This window comes from Phalangium opilio, unplaced genomic scaffold (genome assembly GCF_054372755.1).
Source record: "Phalangium opilio isolate 3A_F unplaced genomic scaffold, DU_Popi_V2 ptg000540l_1, whole genome shotgun sequence".
In the NCBI taxonomy this organism is placed as follows: Eukaryota; Metazoa; Arthropoda; class Arachnida; order Opiliones; family Phalangiidae; genus Phalangium; species Phalangium opilio.
Genome location: NW_028324244.1, coordinates 2,440,161 through 2,461,329, shown reverse-complemented (window position 1 = coordinate 2,461,329; position 21,169 = coordinate 2,440,161). Strand labels below are relative to the sequence as shown.

At 31.1% G+C, this 21,169-nt stretch overlaps 1 protein-coding gene across 6 annotated transcripts in view; it reads left to right on the top strand.

Moving 5' to 3' along the window:
• The window catches only part of LOC149588633 (ELAV-like protein 3), a 269,510-nt gene extending 248,750 nt beyond the window's left edge, over positions 1-20,760 (top strand). For 3 of the 6 annotated variants that reach the window (XM_089862551.1, XM_089862550.1, XM_089862554.1), the window contains 4 exons: positions 1,441-1,594; positions 3,154-3,427; positions 5,760-5,822; positions 8,727-20,760. In XM_089862551.1, coding sequence (XP_089718677.1) covers positions 1,441-1,594; positions 3,154-3,427; positions 5,760-5,822; positions 8,727-9,048 — 813 coding nt within the window. In that variant the 3' untranslated portion in view covers positions 9,049-20,760. The remainder of the gene's footprint in view (positions 1-1,440; positions 1,595-3,153; positions 3,428-5,759; positions 5,823-8,726) is intronic. The other 3 variants (XM_089862552.1, XM_089862553.1, XM_089862555.1) reach the window with 3 other exon arrangements.
• Positions 20,761-21,169: the final 409 nt, after the last annotated feature.

Below are 21,169 nucleotides of genomic sequence, written 5' to 3'. Positions count from 1 at the left end.
CTCTTTGTTAGTAATGCGATACAACATCGAAAAATAATTTTAACAACTGGTGGTCAAACCCTTAATGGTCAGGTGGCGTAAAGATGCTAAACTTGCAAATCGCACCACTTTCAATAAAATCCGAACCGAGCACTAGCTCGCCTTAAAATCTTTCTCCGTAATTGCGTGTAGGAATCGGAATCCCAAGGAATACAGATAGAGATATATAGGTGTGGAGAAATGGCTTTGGTCCCGGAAATTCTGTATACGGTCCGAAGAATGTGGATCTGGGGTGTCTGGTCTAGATCGCCATCACCTCTCCCCTCTCATTCTCCTCCTACAGTTGTCTTCCCTCCATGCCATCCCGCAAACCAGCTTAGTCTCTCGTATAGAGAAAAAGAGAAAGATGATTTGGAAACGAAATTGAGTAACGGCACAATATCATTCTTTTTCCCCTCCAACGCGAGAGAGGCCTAGTACTTGCCATCAGTTTTGTTATGGCGATATTCCCTGGAACTAAATGTTAAATATCCATATTTCTAACGATGGAGTGTGGCGTACAAAGGATGGGGCGGACTGTCTAGAAGAGAAATAGTTTCCGACACCTCTGGTGTGTCGTCCCATCTCTTCGGTAAACCATTCTTTCTCCGTACGTTGTCTCTGTCGGTTACGATATTTTCTCGGGCCTTTATTCCGATTGAGAAGGACGCGTTGGGCGAGATAAGTCTTCCCTTGATCCACTATCAAAACCTTTTCACGCTTCGAATAAAGAGTGTTATTATTTTTTTTTTTTTTGGTTTCCTATCAGCTTATTCCTATCTGTGTTTGGGGAATGCCAACCTCCTTTCTTTTTTTGCTTTTTGCACCATGGACGTTTAGGTTACATAAGTATACTTGGGGATTTATCCGAATGGAAATTTAAATGCTCAGTTTAAAAAAAAACATTTTTGGGGAATGGATGATGTGAAAAATTTAAATTAGATTTTGTGGTATAGGGTGTAAAATGGGGTGAATTTCGAAATACCCAGGTTTCTTCTGAAGACGTATAATAAAACCGTGCCCTATCGTATTATCAAGTATGTTCTCGCGTCTCTGAACCTCCACGATTTCAGTTTGGGTTGTATATATATTGGTCCATGGCGCCTCCTCGGTTAATACAATCCTAATCAAATAAATGAAATAATCAACAATATCCCCCGGACCCCGAGATGCGGCCTGCAATTGAACTAATTGAGCTCTCCCCTTAATTTTCCTCAACCGTAATTGTAATTGTTAAGCTTTGGCGTCGACTTCCACGCGGACTCTCTTAATTGGAGATCTGTTAATTTTGTTAAATCCTCCAGATAGGATTTTAGGGGTTTGCCAATACAACGACGAAGACGAATCCACCAACACGATCTTTAATTTCCGTATTTCTCTTTTTTTTTTCTTTTTTCCTTCGGGTTGATTGGTTGAAATCAGGTGTCGTACGCTCGTCCCAGCAGCGAAGCGATTAAGGGCGCCAATCTCTACGTGAGTGGATTGCCCAAATCGATGACGCAGCAGGACTTGGAAGGGCTCTTCAACCCATTTGGACGAATCATTACCTCTCGTATACTATGCGACAATATTACAGGTAAGAGGCAAAGTTTTTATATCTACCTTTTTTTTTTCAATCGTGATTTCCTTCAATTTTTTGAGGGTTATCTCAAAACCTTTTCCGATTACTCGACGAGTGATCAAGTGAAATATCGAGGCATATATTATTTTGACTGGGGAGTAGGCGTTAGCCCGCTTTTTTCTTTAGAGTAGATTAGTTTAGTTTATTTTAGTTTTATTTAGAGGGAATTTTATACGCTTTTTATTTTTAATTTCTCTTGGTTCGTGGGATAGTTCCACGCCATTTAGGAACGATTTAGTGGAACTATCCTTCCAATTTTGTAGCGGTGGATTATTATTTTTGTTTTCCAGTATTTTAAGCTTCGAACGTGTGGTACTTTTAAATGTCTAGAGTAGGCTACCTTCTCTTCTTTTCTCCAAAATTTTCTCCCACATTTTCTACCTTTTATTTCCATCCTATTTTTAATTATTATTATTTAAATTTATTATTTTAATTTGGTATTATTATTATTATCATTTCAAACTTTAATTTAAGTTAAATCCTTATCCAAAAAAAACCAATCCCGAAAATTTCCAATTTCTAAAAATATCGTTCGTTTGATTTCGCCGCCAAAATTTTAAAATATAATTGTTTTTATAATTTTGGTTTTTATTTATTGATTTGTTTAATTAATTTATTTTTTCTTTTTTTTTCTCCACCCCCTCATTATCCTTCCGTATCCCACCCCCTCGTACGGCTCCATTAATTTTGGTTATTTTTTCTTAATTATTTGTCGCTTAAATAACCTATTTTCTTCAGTTTTTTTCGGTTTAAGTTTTCATTTTCTTAATCCTTAACACTTTTATAATTTTCTTATTAAAATTTAAATATTTTTGCTTCCGTTTTTACGTTTCACGCGATGGTATAATTTTTTTTACGTTTTTTTTTTAATTATCTTTAATTCAATCCCCATTAACAACCTAATTAAATTAAAGTCCCAGTTTATTCGTTAAAAGTTTCGTCCCTAAAAATTTATAGTTGGTCAGTTTAGTTTTTTGCATTGAAGTAAATATTATTGTTTATTATTGGAATTTTAAGAAGATGAAAAAAAAGCGAAAAAAAAAAAGTTATACCCTTTTTGGTCTGAAATTCTTTACTTTTTATAATTTGCGGTTAATTTTTTAAAAAAAGAATTATATAATTTGTTTTTAATTCACTTATGTTTTTTTTCTCCTTTTTTTCGTTTGTTTCCCGACCTTTTCCCTTTCCATTTGACCTTTTAACTTTTGACCCTTTCCTGTTTTTTTTTTCTTTAATTTTAAACGAACCCAAAAATTATTTTTAATTTCTTTTCTTTTTTCTCTCTCGTTTTATTTTTGAATCCCGTTCCTTTTCTCTCGTAAATTATTTATCTTTATCGTTTTCTTGGGTTTTATTTTTCTCTTTGTTTTCTTTTTTCTCCACCCTTCCGGCCTCCTCCTCATCCTCTTTTTTATCTTCTTTCTCTTTTGTTTTCTTCTCTCTCCCAATCTCTCTCTCTCTCTTTCGTTCTTTTTCTCTCCCCCGTTTCTTTTTCCTTTTTTCTCTATTTTCAGAAGTTTCTTCGTGCTTTTCAGGCCTGTCCAAAGGTGTGGGCTTCGTGCGCTTCGACCAACGTATCGAAGCGGAGCGCGCGATCAAGCATCTTCATAACACGATCCCGGAAGGGGCTACGGAGCCCATTACCGTTAAATTCGCCAACAATCCGAGCAACAACGCGAAAGCCATCGCTCCATTGGCCGCTTACCTGTCACCCCAGCGCAGATTTCCGGGTCCCATTCACCATCCGGCTAACCGCTTCAGGTATATTCCCCTCTCGCCGGCATCCAGGTACGGGTACAACGTTGTTTCCACAAAAAAACAATATATTATATATCTCTAATTAAGTATATTAACTCTCAATCGACGCTATAGCTTAATTAAATCGTTACCTAGGAATTGTCTAAATATGTTAGGAGACTCCTATAGGCCTTAGCTGTTTTTAAGATACAGGGTATATATGATTGTTGAAAATACTTATCTTATTGATTGATTGCTTGAGATACGCGCTTTCAACAATCTAAGGATGATCTAGATTCGTTTAAACGAAAAATGGTCCAGATTGAATCGTATCCAATTTTCGTTGTTATCCAACGGTAGTTAAATAATATAAACATACCGTCCTCGCAGTTGAAACCAATGGAGAATAAGGCTGGCGGTATCTCCTTCTCCCTGCCTTTCCCTCTGTTGGTTCTAATTCGTTGGACTTAACGAAACGTAATTTCGTAACTGTTGAATCGTATATTTTTATACTTTAAAATTATTTAATTTTTTATGTAGACAGTTGAGAAATTATGGTATTGATCATCCTTATTTTTGGTTACTGGCGTCCTAGAGTTTAATTCTCTTTAAGCCTAAAAACACCACAAACTAATATACGAAAACGGCTAGATGCTTAATAACGCGTTACAAAAACTGCCAAGGTTTTGGATTACGAGTGTACAAATTTTATAATAAATATTTCGGGATTTGATATAAACTTCCGGACTTGTTTTAAAAGTCTATAAATAACGGGGTAGAACTTACATCAGAGAGTCTTATAAAGCCCCGTCTAGACTACGGATTTGGGTTTAAATCTTTCTGAAAAAGACCCAAATTTTATATAATTTCACGGTGTCTGGCCGTTTTTTTATTATTATTATCATCAAACATATTGGTTAAGTCCCATTTGCGAAACGCTAAAAAAGTACATTACCGTAAATTTTTGACGCCAATAATCATAAGTTTATTTTTGGCTAAGAAATATACTTCCTATAACCGTTAGATTTATTTCGTTTTCGTTTGATTTTAATGGAAAAAAATAACAACGAAGTAGTAGGAAAAAAAAACAGTTTTAATTAATTTTTAATATCTCGTAATTTTGATTTACTCCTCTTCGTAGCCGAGCCGTTTTTAATGGTTTTTTCGAATTTTCTGTTTTTGAATTTCTTATAATTTTTTTTGGAAACAAGCTGTACCCACTTGGTTCGTTTCTTTTGATATTATTATATTTATTATTATTGTTTAATTTAATTATTTTTCTATACTTACACCGCAAAAAAATCGACAAACTCGTAGTGATTTCTCCTTTCCCCCTATTTTAGTAGAATCCAACCGTTTTTAGGCCTATTATTCCCCCCTCCCCGTTTTCCACCCCTACAATTTTTTGAACGATAGAGCGAAATTGGTGACGTAATATACTTCGAACGTGGGATGTTTAGCGTACGTTTTCCTCCTGTAGTTTAGTAGTATTAATCCCATAGAGTGTACATACACCTTTTTGTCTAGTGTCGCCGTGGTAATTAGAGAGGTCCAGAAGTTATATTTAATTTTTGTTTTTATTCAAATCCCTTATAGGGAATAAATAATTAATTTTTAATTTCTATATCTCTCTAATTAATGTTTGAAATTAGAACTCGAAATTGAAATAAAAAGAGTCAGTAGTTTTCTAGTATAACGGAACTTTGGTAAGACAATGAAAGTATAATTTTGCATGGATAAATATGCACAGTTTTGATTTCCCCCTTCCCCCCAAGAAAACCCCCCAAAATTAAAAATTGAATTCTATGTTCCGTAAATAATTATTAAAAAAATACGTAGGCGTTAATTAATATAAATTTCGTTTTCGTTCCCTAAAATTTAATCGATTGATTTTTTTACCCTCTACAATCTTTTTTTAATTTTTCCTTATCCCTGAGAAAAAGCACTTTACGTAATAATTTTTTCGTTAAATTTGCCACTCCTATTCACTTTCGCTTGCTGTTTTTGCTTTATTTTCGAGCGCTTTTTTGATTTTAATTTGGTTTTGTTTTTATTTATTGTTTATTATTATTTTTATTTGGAAAGTATATATAAATATATAGCATTAGTTTTGATGAAAATATCGGCCAGCTATAAATATTAACTTTTTTACAAATTTAAGCGTATTTAAAAAATATAAAAGGGAAATTTAAGCTTACAATTTTTTCCATTTGGGGGAAGAAATGAAGAAATATTCTCGTAAAATTTAAACTAATTTGCCAAAATGATTTATAATATATATTTAAAAGAAAAGATACGATAACAAAAAAAGGCTGATTAATATTATATTAACTATAGTAATATTGGGTTTTTAAAATTTTTTTCATTTCCACGCATGCATTAGGAGTGTAGAACTGCTGGCTGCAACCGATAGGTCCAACAAGTCTGATCCCGGTTTCGCTGCGAGGTAGGCCTACGGTTCAGTTGCATTTTTAAAAACTTTTTTTTTCTCAAATATATAAATATAAAATTAATTATTTTTATTAAGTATATATTATGAAAAACAATCTTTGGAATATTTTTTTCTCCTCCTTTTTTTTCAAATTTCCGATAGACGCGCAAAAAGCTCTCATAGGTTACCGTTTTTTTTTTTTTTTAATTTTTATTTTTAATTTCGCATGAATTATTGTTTTCGCACGTACCTTCGCTATCCGTAAATAATATTAAAAAAAACTATTTTTTTATTTTAAACTAAAATACTAACCAAATTTTAAAGCGAAAATAATTTCGGCGAATGAGTTTCTACGTAATTAATTAATTTATTAATTAGTTAGGGAACCTTAAACAATATTTACGAAATTCCGTAAAAAAAAATTATTTTCGCTTTAAATTAAGTGTTTGACTCAAATTCCCGTATACTGAAAACTTTGTCCTTTTGGCTTTTCTAGTAGTGAAGTTTAACCTTTAACCTCGTGTGTATATTTATTCTTTATAAACAGAAATGTCCTTTAGAAAATTAGAAAACAAGGCCCATTTTCTCCATCCATTCCAGCCCTTTAAAGTTATCTCTATGGGGGGGAGTAGTATAGGAATGGGATCAATTTCTCGTATAGCAATTGTCTCTTTCCACCCCCCCCCCCAACCCTGTGTCCCATGTCCCCTTTCCCCGCTTTTCTCAAGCTTATAGTATAATCTCTCATCCCTCTTTCTACTTCCATCCCTTTCGGTACTTCCTGAAACCGGTAAACTTCCCGTTTTCGGGGATGCTTACTCCTCCGAAGAGAATCTTCATCCTCCTCCAGTAGTTCATCCCAATGACAATTTTCCAAGTTTCTTCAAGTTGACGCGATGCTCTTTCCCCTCTTAAGCCTTAGTTAAACTTAGAACCTACTCGTACCTTTAAGCCTTGGCGTAGTTTTGCTCGGGTATACTCGAGAGCGCCATACCTTGAACCTGTGCCATGTAAACACAGAGAGAGAGAGATATGGGAGGGAGGGAGGGATTGGAAAAGGGGAATATGGAGAGAAGTTGAGTCTTGGAGAGGAAGCTGCAGCTATTTCTCATATTGTCACTGATGATTTAATATCCGGGACCAAACATTCCTATTTTACCTTCACCGCCCCCTCCCCCCGAAGCGATGCCTAGAGATGATGAGGGTTTGGGGAGGGGAGGGGGCGAATATTTTTGAGGTATATGCCGCCCTTCCAAAAAAAACCATTTATTACCAAATTCATTTTCTCCGGATTTAAGCCATACCCCCGGTTTAATATCAAAAATGGGTGGAGATTGGATAGGGCTTTATTTCGATATTCGGTCATTTTTTTTTCAAATTTTAACCCCCGGAGGCGGTAATCGAATTTGGTTTCTATCCGTACGCTGAAATAACCTTTAGAGAGTAAAGGTTTTAATTTGGGTGAAGTAATTCTTGGGTTCATTTCTATAATCTGGAGGGGAAATAGAAAAATAATGTAGAGCGACACAGGGAATCTTTCTCTTCTCCGTGTATGCGTTATGGAAGAGTGTGATACTTTGAGAACTGTACTTGTACTCAATGTATAGTAAAATTACGGTGCGGTGGGGTCACAGTATCATCGGCCCCGTGAAACTTAGTGCAGTTCATGATAGGCATCTGTCATCTCTAATTTCTCTCTCTCTCTCTCTCTCTCTCTCTCTCTCTCGTTATTCTATGGTTCAAATTGCCAAGCCAGCTTGAATTTCATTGGCTCGTTTTGTAGGAAAGGGCCTAGGCCTAGGGGCTATATCGGGATTAAGGGGTTTTGTTCTAAAATAATAGGTTTCCCCAGTGGGTTTTTTGATAACCTTTTCTTCTAGAGACAGAGAGAGGCCTATAATGGAGGTTTCATTCCGAGAGCCCGAGGGCTGCCGAAATTTTTACATAACGTTATATACCAGAACCAGATCTCTCTGTGTGTGTGTGGTTCCTCCCGAGTGTCTCTAGAAGTTTATTTTAGCGTATTGATATCGATTGAAACGGATTATTTTTTGGAGGAGGAGAAGATGAAGTTCGCTTCTCTGGCGATTTTTGCCCCGGGCTTTCATTCCGGAAAGAGAATAGTTTTGTGGAAGAGAATGGAATTGGAAGGGGGGAGGGGGGTGACGCCACTTTTTCTCTCTTCCCCCCTCTCTCTTATTCCTACGCGTTATCTCTTCCTATTCCTTATTTTATCCACCTCCTTCCCCCTTGAAGGGAATGATTCAAAAAGGGATCGAGTGCTGGATATGTATAGATCTTTCTGATCCTCCTCTCCATCTAAGCTCCATCTCTCTCTCTCTCTCCCCTCCTTCCTCTCTCTCTCTCTGTCTCTCTCTTGGTTTCTCTTTAGGCTACCATTATTTTTACGCTAATAACACTTATATATATTATTACCCTACGTAGGTCTTTTTCATTCTACCCTATAACAAAAATAAATATATAAATACAAACCTCTTTCTTATATATTTCCGATTCCGAATTTTTCTTGAACCGTTAGGAGTTTATTATTTCTAATTATTTTTTTTTAATACTTAATATTTTGAAAAAAAAACTCTTATCGAAAGAATGAGTAATTTAGTCTCCATATTCTGAAGATAATTCTTTCGTTTAAGTGTTTTTTGAGGAAAGGTCGATTGACTTACTTACTTGATTGATTGATTTGTAATATGAACTTGATCGACCTTTTCTCTGACTAAGATTTGTGCAAAGTCGAAATTATAAATTGAATAATTGTCTTAGGAGCCTAATAATTCTAAAATGGATCTTGTGTTTGTTTTCCCCTTCCCCCATTTGCCCCCTTCTTCCATTCTTTTTTTTTTTTTTTGGATTTTTTGTTTGTCTTGGTGACCTACCGCGGGCGTTGTGGACCGTATTTAGGTATTCACCATTGGCCGGTGACTTGTTAGCCAACCCCTTGTTGGCCGGAGGAGCCATGAACGGGTCCGGTTGGTGCATTTTTGTCTACAATTTGGCACCGGACACCGAAGAGAATTTGCTGTGGCAACTCTTCGGACCATTCGGAGCCGTCCAGAGTGTCAAGGTCATACGCGACCTTCAAACCAACAAGTGCAAAGGATTCGGTTTCGTCACCATGACCAACTACGACGAGGCACTGGTGGCGATTCAATCGCTCAATGGCTACACTCTCGGCAACCGGGTCCTACAGGTCTCCTTCAAGACCAACAAGTGCAAATCCTAAACGCGTTCGTTCATCGTAATTTGGTTAATTAAACATCCTTCGTTCCTTCAAAAGATGAAAGAGGAAAAAAAGAAAACAAAATTTTCCTATTTCTTTTTTGTCATTTGTTCAACTTAATTCGTTTTTGGCTAATATATACCACGCGAGAAATTTTTTCGAAGGAATCTATTATTATATATAAATATATATATAAAAATAATAATAATATAAATAACGGTAAACGTAATCGGCTTAAACAACAAAATTGATCGTAAAAATGATGGAAATTAAAACCACGAAGAAATTATTAAACTCTCTACCGCCAGTTATTTACGGACACGTGACGAACTACGTAACCAGTCAGATTGATTGAAAACTCGCGCGTGAAGAAAAAAAAATTAAATTTGATACATCAATTAGATCGAGGCGGTTTGAAATTCTTCTTTTTCGGTTTTCGTTACGGTACGATTTATAATAATTTATTCGGAAGTATTTTAGCGTCACGGGATCGCGAGTTCAATAGTTACGGACAGTTTTTACGCGAACAAAGTTATTAATATTTATATCTCGCGTTTCGCGCGCTTTTCCAGTAGCCAATCGAGTCGCGTATTTTTACGTCGTAATGAGCCAAGTTTCTCTCTCTCGTCCAATGAGACTGTTAGAAAAGGAGCTTCTGCCAAAAACATCGTACGCGACGGCGCGTGGACGCCCGAGAGACGCGAGAACTCTTAATTGGTCGAAACCGCGATAAAATGGAGACAATTTTCAAGGTCAATTATCGAAAAAAATAATAATCAAACTTCGGGAAGCGAAAAAAAAAAATGATTAAAAAGAGGTGAATTGGTAGTCATCCAAATAATTTCGGATATATCCTTTGAAACATTCGAATCACGAGGCTAATTAATTTTAATCTCGGATACGAAAATTTCACGACCTTTGAAAATTTAACCAGTGGTGACGATGCAATTAACTAATTAACTAACACTTTGTTCCAGTCCGTACGCGATTAACCTCGCCATCCCAAAAGTATTTTTTAAAGAAACGAAATGATCTAATCGGTTTTTTAAACATCCGATTATTTCCAACGTTTCTATTACTATGGAAATACGAAATTCTTATTTATTGAAAAAAACCAACATATTTAATATATATATGTTTATCAGAGGGTACTTTTTAAAATTTAATTATATAACCCTACTCGTATTTAATTTCGTCTAATGAATTTTTTTGAGAAAAAGGCCACCCGCGCTTAATTTTTTAAAACAATGAAAGGCCTTTTTATTTTACAAAAACAAAATTTGCTAAGAAGTATGGTAATGGCGGACTACTTAAAAAAACAACAACACAAATATGGTTTTTCTTTTTTTCAAAAACAAATACACGCCATTTTGTATTAATGAAATTTATGTCGTTGTTTAAACCCCCTAGTCAAATTGTTACGATAAATGATGGGTGTTTTAAAATGGGAAAACCATATTTATATTGAAAGGCATTTTCACTTAATTTTCATTTTTTTTTTTAATTTTGAATTTAAGTTAGTTCTTAGTTGTTTATTTTTCACTTACGCGCGGCTACGTTTTAGCCGCATAAAATTTCAAACATACACACACGTAAACAAATTCACGTCTTATATTTATTTAAAATATATATTTATTCATATATATCATTTTTTGAAAAATAATCGCAAAACACAACATTTTTTTTAGTCACCCAAAATGAATTTTTTTTTTTTTTTCGTTTTTTCTCGTCAAAATAGTAATGAATTATAAGAAAAAAGGCTCGAATATTTAACGGCTGTAAATATATATATTAATTAACCATATTGGCCCCCATTAGGCTATATTTTTTTGGTTAATCTAACGGTTTATATGAGTAAAATTGTTTTTTGGAGCGTCTTTCTCTACGAGTAATGTTGTGTTCGGCGTAGTGTGATACTTAATTATTATTGTCCCCTTTTTAAAAAACCAAAACCAACCAAAAAAAAAACCAAAATTAAATACCGGTTAATGTAAATATATTTAAGGGAAAAAAGTATTGGTTTGCCCCGACAAATAATATTTGTTCCAAAGGCTGAACTATGTTATAAAAATACTAGGCGAGGACCGTTATGTTAAATGTAATTTATTAGCTAATTTATTTAATCTATCTATATTTATTAGAGGTAAAATAATTAGTTTTTTCTCTTCTCTATACCTGAGATAGAGTTAAAGCTTTTAAACGCTTAAAAGAAAAATCAATTAAGCGGAAATTTATCTCTTCCTTAATAATATATGAGAATTTTACGCGGTTTTTACAAACGCTATTAAATTGAGTCGATATATTTCAAATGGAAAAAAAAATATGTCGTGCTCGGAGCGTTTTAATTCTTAAACCTAAAGATGAGTTGTATAAAAGCTAGTCATGGTTTTTTTTATATATCAAATCGATGGGAAAAGGTTATCAATTGATTTTGACCTTTCCACGATTTTTGAGTTCACTAAATACTGAGACTTTACACTTTTTGAAAAAAAAACCTGATTTTTGACACTTGAAGAGAAACCAAACCAAACCAAAAAAAAAAACCCGCAAAAATATATTACAAAATCCATACGTAATTGTTTTGCGCTATGGTGAATGATAGTTCCCTTTCCAAACACCACACATACACACAAAAAATACTTTGTTGTTGCACACACACCCATTATTTTTAACATTATTTGTTATATTCAGTTTTTTAATTCAAAGAAACTCGCTTAAATTTATTATTCAATTTGTTTGTTTTTTTTTTTCACCCTCATTATTTCACGTGAAAAAAAAATACCATCTCACAATCAAATCTTAAGAAAAAAAATTTAACCTTTTGTAGTTTGATTTTGATTTTGAATATTTTTTTTTCTGTTTAAAAAGAACTCAAAATTCCCGTAAGTGAATATTAACGAAAGGTTTATTAGTTGAGGACACCCCCTATAAAATTCTCCGTTACAAAATTTTATTAGTTAAAGGAAAACAATACAGATTTAAATTAAGGCTGTCGAAAGTTACCCAGCATGCACTTTTATAGATGAAAAGTGTGAAAAACATAATTAGGCACATTTGGTTTATTATTATTTGATTTATTTATGATTTTCGTAAAATTATTTTTGGTTTTTTTTTTTTTATTTGCCTGAGTTATTATAAATTCAATAATTGAAGAGTTAAAAAACAACCACATCATCCGTTGTATCATTTTGTTTTGATAATTTTCTTTTTTTTTGTTTCAATTTTTATTAAATTTTTCTTTGCGAATGGTTATATTTTTGGTTTTTATTATGATTTATCTGATTTTTTGTAAGGATTTTTCTCGTGTGTATTTGTTCGCTAATATTGTCAGTAAAGGGTGCTAGATAAAAATGAATTGAACTGAAATGAACTGAACCGTTTGAAGAAGAAGAGAAAAAATCACACGAACAGGATATTCGAGAAGAATTCTTACATTTTTTTGTTTGCCATCCTTTAATCCCATTTCCTCGGAAATAGGTTTTATTTCGTCTCTAAGAAGCTTCAGTTTTATTAACCATAAAACCCAAGAAATTGCACGAAACCCCCCAACTTCCTTCCCCCCCCCCCCATCCTCAGCCCGTTTCTTTTAAATTTCAACAGAAAAACAATAATTAACGAAATTATAAAAACCAGCCAAAGTAATACTCGGGGTTTTTTCTATACCGCGTCTAGCTGCTACCACTGTTCCTATATATATAAATAAATAAAAATAAAATAAAATATAAATAATAATATATTTAAAATTATAAATTTAATCAAAAAGAAAAAAAATACCATTCCTATCAAACAATACAAACAAACAAACAAACAAACAAACATTCCAATACGATACGAACTTTGTTTCGTTATGATTATTATTATTATTATTATACAAGATACAACAAATCATGTTCCATAAAACAGTTAAACAACATTCCTCCCAATTGATATTTTTTTTAAAAAAAATACAAATTGGGTTATTTTGGGTTTATTTTAATTTTCTATAAGACGATTGATTATAAAGTGCTAAATTCAATCGCTACGTAAAAATAAACAAACCGAAATACCACGTGCTTCGTCAATTACTGACGGTAGGAAATTTGAAAAAAAAAACGGGGGTACTATGTGCCATAAAATACCCAAAATATAAAAATATAGGAGAGATAGATTTAAACAAATCCATATTCGGAAGAAAAGAAATATATTTAAATTAATATAACAAATATATTTTGGTTTTTTCTGTCTCAAACTTAAATATATTAAAATAAAAAAAAATAAATTAAAAATCATGAACATCGTATAAAGTCAAAAAATAATTATGAAAATATTAAAAAAAAAAGAAAATAACACTTCTTATTAACAAGAGAAGTTTATTTTTGTAACGTCGAAAAAATTGAAATAATAATAATAATACTAAATCGGGGTTTAGAACCCTATTCCAAAAAAACATCACAGCGAGGGACAATTTTTGAAAAGATAAGCATTTTGAAGAAAAAATATTTGTTTGAGCAATTAATATTTAAAACAAAGACAAAATATTATACATTTAAATATAAAAAATTCTTTTTTAGGCGAAAAAATAATAAAAAAAATAATCCGGATTGTTATTTAAATAAAAATCGGAAAAAAGTGCAAAAAAAATTTAAATATTTGAAAAAAAAATTAAAGGGGACGCTATATTATGGATTTTCCGTAAAATACAAAAAAAAATATGGGCTCCTAACGGGATTTTAAAAAATAAATATGGTGCTTGATAACTTCTACGGGCGGAATAAAAATTTTACAATATTTAAAGAAAATAAACTGTTGTCGGATTATGAAGAAAAAAAAATATGACTAATCCGTCGGTTTGAGTAACACTCGTTGGGCATCCTCGTAACAAAAACAAACAAACATTCGAAGAAACAATTTTTAATTTATCCCTTTAACTATTTAGGGGTTTGAATTAAAAAAGAAAAAATAAAGAAAAAAACATTGTGGTGCGTGTTCAAAGGTGTCCTCGTTTGTTACGCCATTTCTCGATCTTCCACTGAACTTTACACAGACCATTTTCCCCTCAAAATGAAACTTTAGTCCTCGCGAAAAAAATATAGGGTCTGATTTGTTTACTACAAAAAAATTAAACTAAAATAATAATAACAAAAATAATAATATTTAAAATTTGGCGTGTTCAGATTTGTCGGGGAAAACTTGGCGGGAACATTTCGATTTGCAGTCTTTTTAAGTGTCGCGTCGTTTCTAACAAAAAATAAAAACCCCAAAAGTTTCGCTTTTTGACGTTTAAAAGAAAACAATTTTAAAGTCAAAAGAAAACTTTAAAAAGATTGCTAAGTTTTTCCTCCGCGGATCTGTATCGATTAACGAAAAATATTTACTTAATATCTCTAATTATTATAAAAACAAAAATCTCTCTTTGTCTCCTATAAATCGTAAAAAAAAAAAAACAATTTTTCGACAACAAAGTACTAAATTTCTTCATAAATAAACTTTTGCTTTATTATTTTTACGTCATAATAATGGTAAAAGAAAAATAATTGAACATGATTACTCTCGTGCGGGTTAGTTATACGTCTTTCTACGAGATTCAATAATAATACGGTTGTTTTATCCGAGTGTATTTGAAAATCCCTAAAAAAAATCCTTGAAAATTTCTCCCTCGTTAAATCGCTTTTATCCCATTATTTAAAAGAAAAAAGGTACGTCTCTATTTCATCCTAACATCCAACCCGTAATTTCCCCTTCTAAATATTTATATATAAATTTTTAGAGCTCAAAAATGCTGCTTTTGAAATTTCTTTATTAAGATAAATATAAATGATCCGAGTGCGGCTTCGCTTAAATGTAATATTAGAAGCTCCTAACGCGAAGTGAAGCTGGTGAGAAAGATGTTATTTCCTTCGAGTTACGAGCTTCGTAAATATTAATTATAAATTCTTTTTGGGATAAAAAAAATACTCATTTTTTTAAAAAAGAAGGTATATTTTGAAAATTTTAATAATTTAAATTATAAAAATCTATTAAAATTTAAATTCTCAAAAATAAATAAAAAATAAACATTCAGGGCGGTTTGCTACAATAATTGTAAATATATTTAAAAAGATGTAGAAAAAAGATTTTGGGATAAACAAAAATTTTATCCATTTAAAAAAAAACAAAAAAATCTGCATAATCAACGTAGGGACAAAAAAATAAAGCATCTATATTAAATATACATTGAATAAAACTAAAAAGAAAAAAAATAACAAAAAACATACTTTTGGATATCTAGTCATAATTATTATATTGTTCCAATGGAAAATAGTATGTTTTTAGAAGAAAAAAGTTAACTGGGGAAAAAATAAAAAGCGTGTTTATATACTTAAAATGATGGTTTAACAAAAACGTAAAATACAAATCACTGGCACATTCCTTTTAAAGAAACGCATTAATTCCAAAATACATTCCACTTAATTTAATTAATGTCAATTTAAACGTCAGCGGCGTACGTGTTATTCCCCTTTTAATAGTTATATTTGTTATCCCTCCCGCTCCCCCTCCTCAAAAACCTTCGTAACCCCCCCCCCCCGCCCTTTTATCTGGGAGATAATTTTAACATTAAAAAATTTGACGAAAAATTAATTGCAAATAATTTCTTAGTATAAAAAATAATTTTAAACTCTAGGGTGCTCTATTAAAAAAATAAATAAATACGCAAAGTCGGTAATCCTTACGTACTAATTACTATTAATTAAAAAATAAATAAATTAATATATTTGAAATTAAACGAATACTGACGCCTCGTCAAATTTTTTAAAGGTGGGATTGAATTTCACGCTAAAATTCCATCCAAAGTGAAGAATGCCCCTTTAAAATTTTTAGCCAAAAATGAATAATTAATAAATATGAAAAATAATATATATAATATTAATACGACGATGGTTTCAAACGTGCAATAGCTGCGTTAGCGGATGCAAAAAAATATTAATTAAAAAATAAAAATAAATTTTGGAAAAATTACTATTTAAAAAAAATGGTTAAAAATTTTAGTAAAGGGGTTATTTTCAAGGAATCGAATGCGTTTAGGATATTTAAAACAAAATAATGAAAATGGAGAGGTTTTTAAACAAAGATGAATAAAAAACTGCCGACTAAAAAACATTATAGTAAAAAAGGGTAAAAAAAAATTTAAAGAATTTTATACAATAAAAACAAATTTCTCCCAATATTGATAATAAAAAAAACGTTTCCCTAAGAAAAGAATTATTCTCTATACGATGAAGAAGAAAATATCCTATACGTATATTATATAAATATATATATAAAAAAAGCCCTAAAAAAATTTGAATTGTTGAGAAAGTCTCCCATAAAAAAAAACTAAAAAATGTGCAAAATATGTGCGTCCTGTATCTCGTTAAATTACATTCGTAAATGTGCTATGTCGAGTTTATCCCCGCAGCCCTGGAAAAAGTTCGTTTCGAGGTTGTACGTGTTATAAAAACAAAATTTAAGAAAAAAAAATCAATTTTGAGAAAAAAAAATAATTAAGAAATTTTAGCGTGTGTTTTGCTTTTTCCTTAACTCGTTTCGTTTCGTTGTTGAATCGATCCTAATCCCCTTTAGCTTCCCCCTCTTTAATCCCCCCTTTGTATCATCATTAAATTAATTAACAATTTAATTAACAAAAATTGTTTAAAAATTTCGCGTAGTTTTAAACGTGAGCACGGGAAATATTTCGCTTCTTTGCGCTAAATTAATACGTATTATTATCTCCCCCTCCACCTTCTTATTAACCAAAAATACATAAAACACAAAAAAAAAACCAAAAACCCAAGGAATTTCCCGTAAAATAAAATAAAAAGTTCCATAACATTTTAATATTTAAAATAATTAAAAAGTTAAAAATATGGGGTATTTTCAAGACGTCTTACACGCTGTTTTACAAGAATTGTAAGAAAAAATGGCGTTGATCTAATCTTCGCCAAAAATATATTAAAAAAACAAAAATACATAAACCCTCTATTTCTGCCGAAAAAAACATAAATGCAATAAATTCAAAAATAAAAAAAAACTTTTTTGCTAATTCTATATATATTATATATATTTAGAGTAAAAAAGAAAGAAGTTGTACGAGATAAATAAAAATAACCAAAAAAAATTAAAAAAAACGCAACAAAAATTATAAAAAATAATAAATGGGAAATTTTTTGGAAAGCTGACAAGAGACACGAACACAAAACGCGAGTGGCGATTTTTTCTCGAAAACTACGATATCTATTTTGTCCATAAATGAGAAGAAAAATCGGAATGGTGAAATATTTACTACACCCTTTAAATTAATAAAATTGAAAAGACTAAAAAAAGGTCCGCGCGACTCCGGGCAGCTAATTAACACATATATATTTCCACGAGAAAAAATGACTACGTAAAAACTACTGTCGGGATATAAACATTTTTTTTTTAAATTTAATTGATTTAACGTAATTATAATTAGGTGTAAAATATAAATTTTTAAATATCGCACGCGGACATTTTTCAAATTTTGCTCTTTAACGATTCCATTCTCTCCCCCCACTCCCCCATTTTATCGTGTAATTAAAATAGTTCAGAAATAATTCGAGAAAAAATTTGCCCTGAATTTGAAAAAAGAATACGCGAAGATACGTTTAATATTTAAAGAAATATTTGTGCTAGTTAATTTCGGTAAAAAATTCTTAAATAAACGAGGTTTGTCATGATATTTATAGTTAATATAATCAAAGGATAATTCGTCGAGAAACTTTTTTCCTCTTTAAATAATGTTCTCTGTCTAAATCTTATTCAAAAAAATAATTAACGAAAAAAAAAATATTAAATGAAGAAATTACGTTAATATATTTATAATAGCCACACCCATTTTTCAAACACCCGCCTCTCGTATTTGTAGTTGAATGATCCCCAGTTTTTACAGTTTTGTCCGCTAATCCCCCTCCTTCCCCCCCGGTTTGGATATTTAACCCTAATTACGTATTTAAATTAAAAGGGCGACGAGAAAGAGATAATGATAGGGCTGTCGAAACAAAAAGAGAATTTAACACTAATTTAGATTTATTTAGGTTATATTTAAATCAAGCTTGGGCCATTCTAGTTAACGTCAACAAAAACAAACTACCAATATGGGATTAATAAAAAAAACTAGCAAACATAAATACAAACAACACATACACTAGTTAAAACGTGACCTTGAAATATCCCCCGTGACTCCAAAAATAACATATATATTTGAAATCCCCGAAGCGATAATGAGGATAAAAACAAATTGTTTTTTTCCCCCAAAACGCTTTTATTTGAGATGATATATTTAAAAATCTAGACGAAATAGAAACGAGTTTTGGAAGCATACAAATCTCAAAAAAAAAAAAATAAGAACCAAAAGCGACAAATAAGACAATTTTTGGTAAAAAAACACAAAACTGATTTATCGTGACCATTTTGTTATTTGATTATTGATATGTTTCATTTAATATCATTAAGAAAAACATATATAAAAAGGCTCTAATACCTCCCATTTTTTTGAATATAACAAAAATACCAAATAACGCGAACGTACAAATTAATTTTGTTATCGCAAACGCTTCGTATTATAAGTTTGAGACAAGCGACTTCTACTACTACTACTAACTACTAATATATAGGATACAAAAAACAAACTAAAAAATACTTTATTTTAAGATCTGAAAAAAAAATGTTAAAACTTTTTTTAAAGTTTTAATTTTTTCTTATATTTAATAATATATAACAAAGAAAATGAACTTGAGAGAAATATTTAAGAATAAAAAATAATTGTGTAAAAATAAAACTTAAGGAGAATTCGTCGAGATTTCTTCGCATTCCTCTTTTTTGAGCTAAAGTACTTTCAATCTTCTCGCTCTCGTTTAGAGTAAAAAATACCAAAAAAAAATACTAAAAAAAAACATTAAAAAAAAAATATAGACACTTTTTAAAAAAAACTCGATATCTTGTTAGGGATAGGTTTTCGTGCTATTCGTCTCATATAATTGTCATACGTATTTTATCTCTTTATCTTCTTAGATGTTGGAATAATTTGTGCGAAAAAAAATGGTGTGGTTTTTTAGAGTTTGTTAGTTTTTTCCGTTTTCTCGAATATAATGAAAACAACTTTAAAAAAAAGTAGATTTAAAAACTGAAAAAGTGCGGAAACAAAAAGTCGACGGAGAGTCTCGAAAATTTATCAAAATTAAATTCTATATTAATCGCCAGTTCGTAATTTCAAAGTGAAATTAATTTAATTAAAATTTATTTCACCGCTTTTTGGTAAATTACGATCTACCGATTAAATAATATTATTATTAAAATTCTAATAAAAATCCTTCGTATTTGGTAATAAACAAAAATATATTTCAAACGCGGTCTTTTTCGTCTCTCCGCTGGCTTTATTGAATAATTAATATTAATCTATTTGTATCGTTTGCTAAACTTTGTCGATTTTTTCCATGAATTATGATATTTTTTAGGCCTAAATACTAATATTATAGCGTTTCGTGTTTAATAAAAGAAAAAAAAACATAAATGGGCCGATAAAATTTCATTATAAAATCAGAAAAAAAAAATTGAATTTTTGTCTAATATTTATCTCTATAGAGTTAATATGAAAAAAGGTATTCCTACGCGTTTTTAATTCATATTCTTATATTATTGAGGTCAATATATTTGGTGTTATCTTGGTGTGTTATAAAAACAAAAAAAAAATCAATTAGCAAATTTTTGAGCCAGATCGTTTAAGATAAAAACTAATTACCAACTAATCTCACTTTAATAATAAATTATCCCTTAATAAATCCTATATATTAATCTTACCTCCTTAAACCCAGCAGTTTTTAATTAATAAACATTCAAGAATTTTGCAGATTTATCGTAGGTGATTAAATAAAATTAAAATAATTAATAAATAGGTTTAACATCGCTTTCAAAAAAAAAAGTACCAAAAAATGGAATCTGAATACAAAATAAAATATAATGAAATAAGCTCACTTAACAAGAATGGCCAGTGTTAAAACAAATCCCGGATATTTTAAATCTTGGTCAATTAAATTAACTTTAGTAAAAATTACGAAATACCTACCCTCTAACTATATTCCTTTTAAAGCTAATTCCTAAATAGTTTCGAATCTTGTCTCTTTAAAATTTGGTCATTAAATTAATCTTTTTGTCAAATTTAAATAACCATTTTGGTTAAAAGAAAAGGGACAATTGTATAATGATTGAAAGATAGACAGTTTTAAATATAATTAAAATTAATTAACTCCCTTAATATTAAGGAGAAATTCAAGTTAGATTTCCCTTCGCAATCCCAGTTTAATACAATTAATACGTAATATTTAATCCATTTTTAAAGAATTAAATTTATTATATATCCTCTGTTAGTAGGCGAGCTGCAAAAATTAACAAAAAAAAACCAAAAATAAAAGGTTGTAACCTCTCTGTCAACTAATGTAAAACGAAAAATAATAATACCAATGGCGATTTCGTGTATTTAAGATATAGCCAAAAAAGAAAAAATACAAAATATGGAAATCTTTTTCAAAACTCACGAATTCGTCACAGGGTGTCGTTTTTTGGCCTGGCGTAGCTTTCGACTGAAAAATTAAATACAAAAAAAAAAATTCAAAAAAATATAAGATAAAAATAACAAAAAACGTCTCCAGCAAAACTCTTTGTACTTTTCCATGTTGAAATTAATAAATTCCAACTTCTCAGAAATTTCTTTTCAGAGTTTTATTATGTAGGCGAGGCGCAGCACTATTATTCCTATTAGCTGCATGCATTCCTGCTTGAATACGTATCCCGAACCATTGGTTAAATTCAACCATTGAAAACAATAACCCTGGGCTGTGGTGGGGAAGAAATAGCAAAAACTTCAAAGGAAGTTTTAACAAGTTCGTCTTTTTTAACTGGCTACAAGACGCTCTCCACTTAAAAAGAAGACATCTAAAGGGGAAATCTTTCTTTTTAGTAGCGCGGCGGCTTAGGCGTCAGATCCCAACTTTGGACAAGTACTTAAGGTTTGTCTCATCGAGATATCAACGGGAGATATAAAAGTGAAAGTTGATAGCTTTCGAGCAAGGCCTCTACATCTTGTACTATAGACAAGAAGATGTCGTGCCATCCA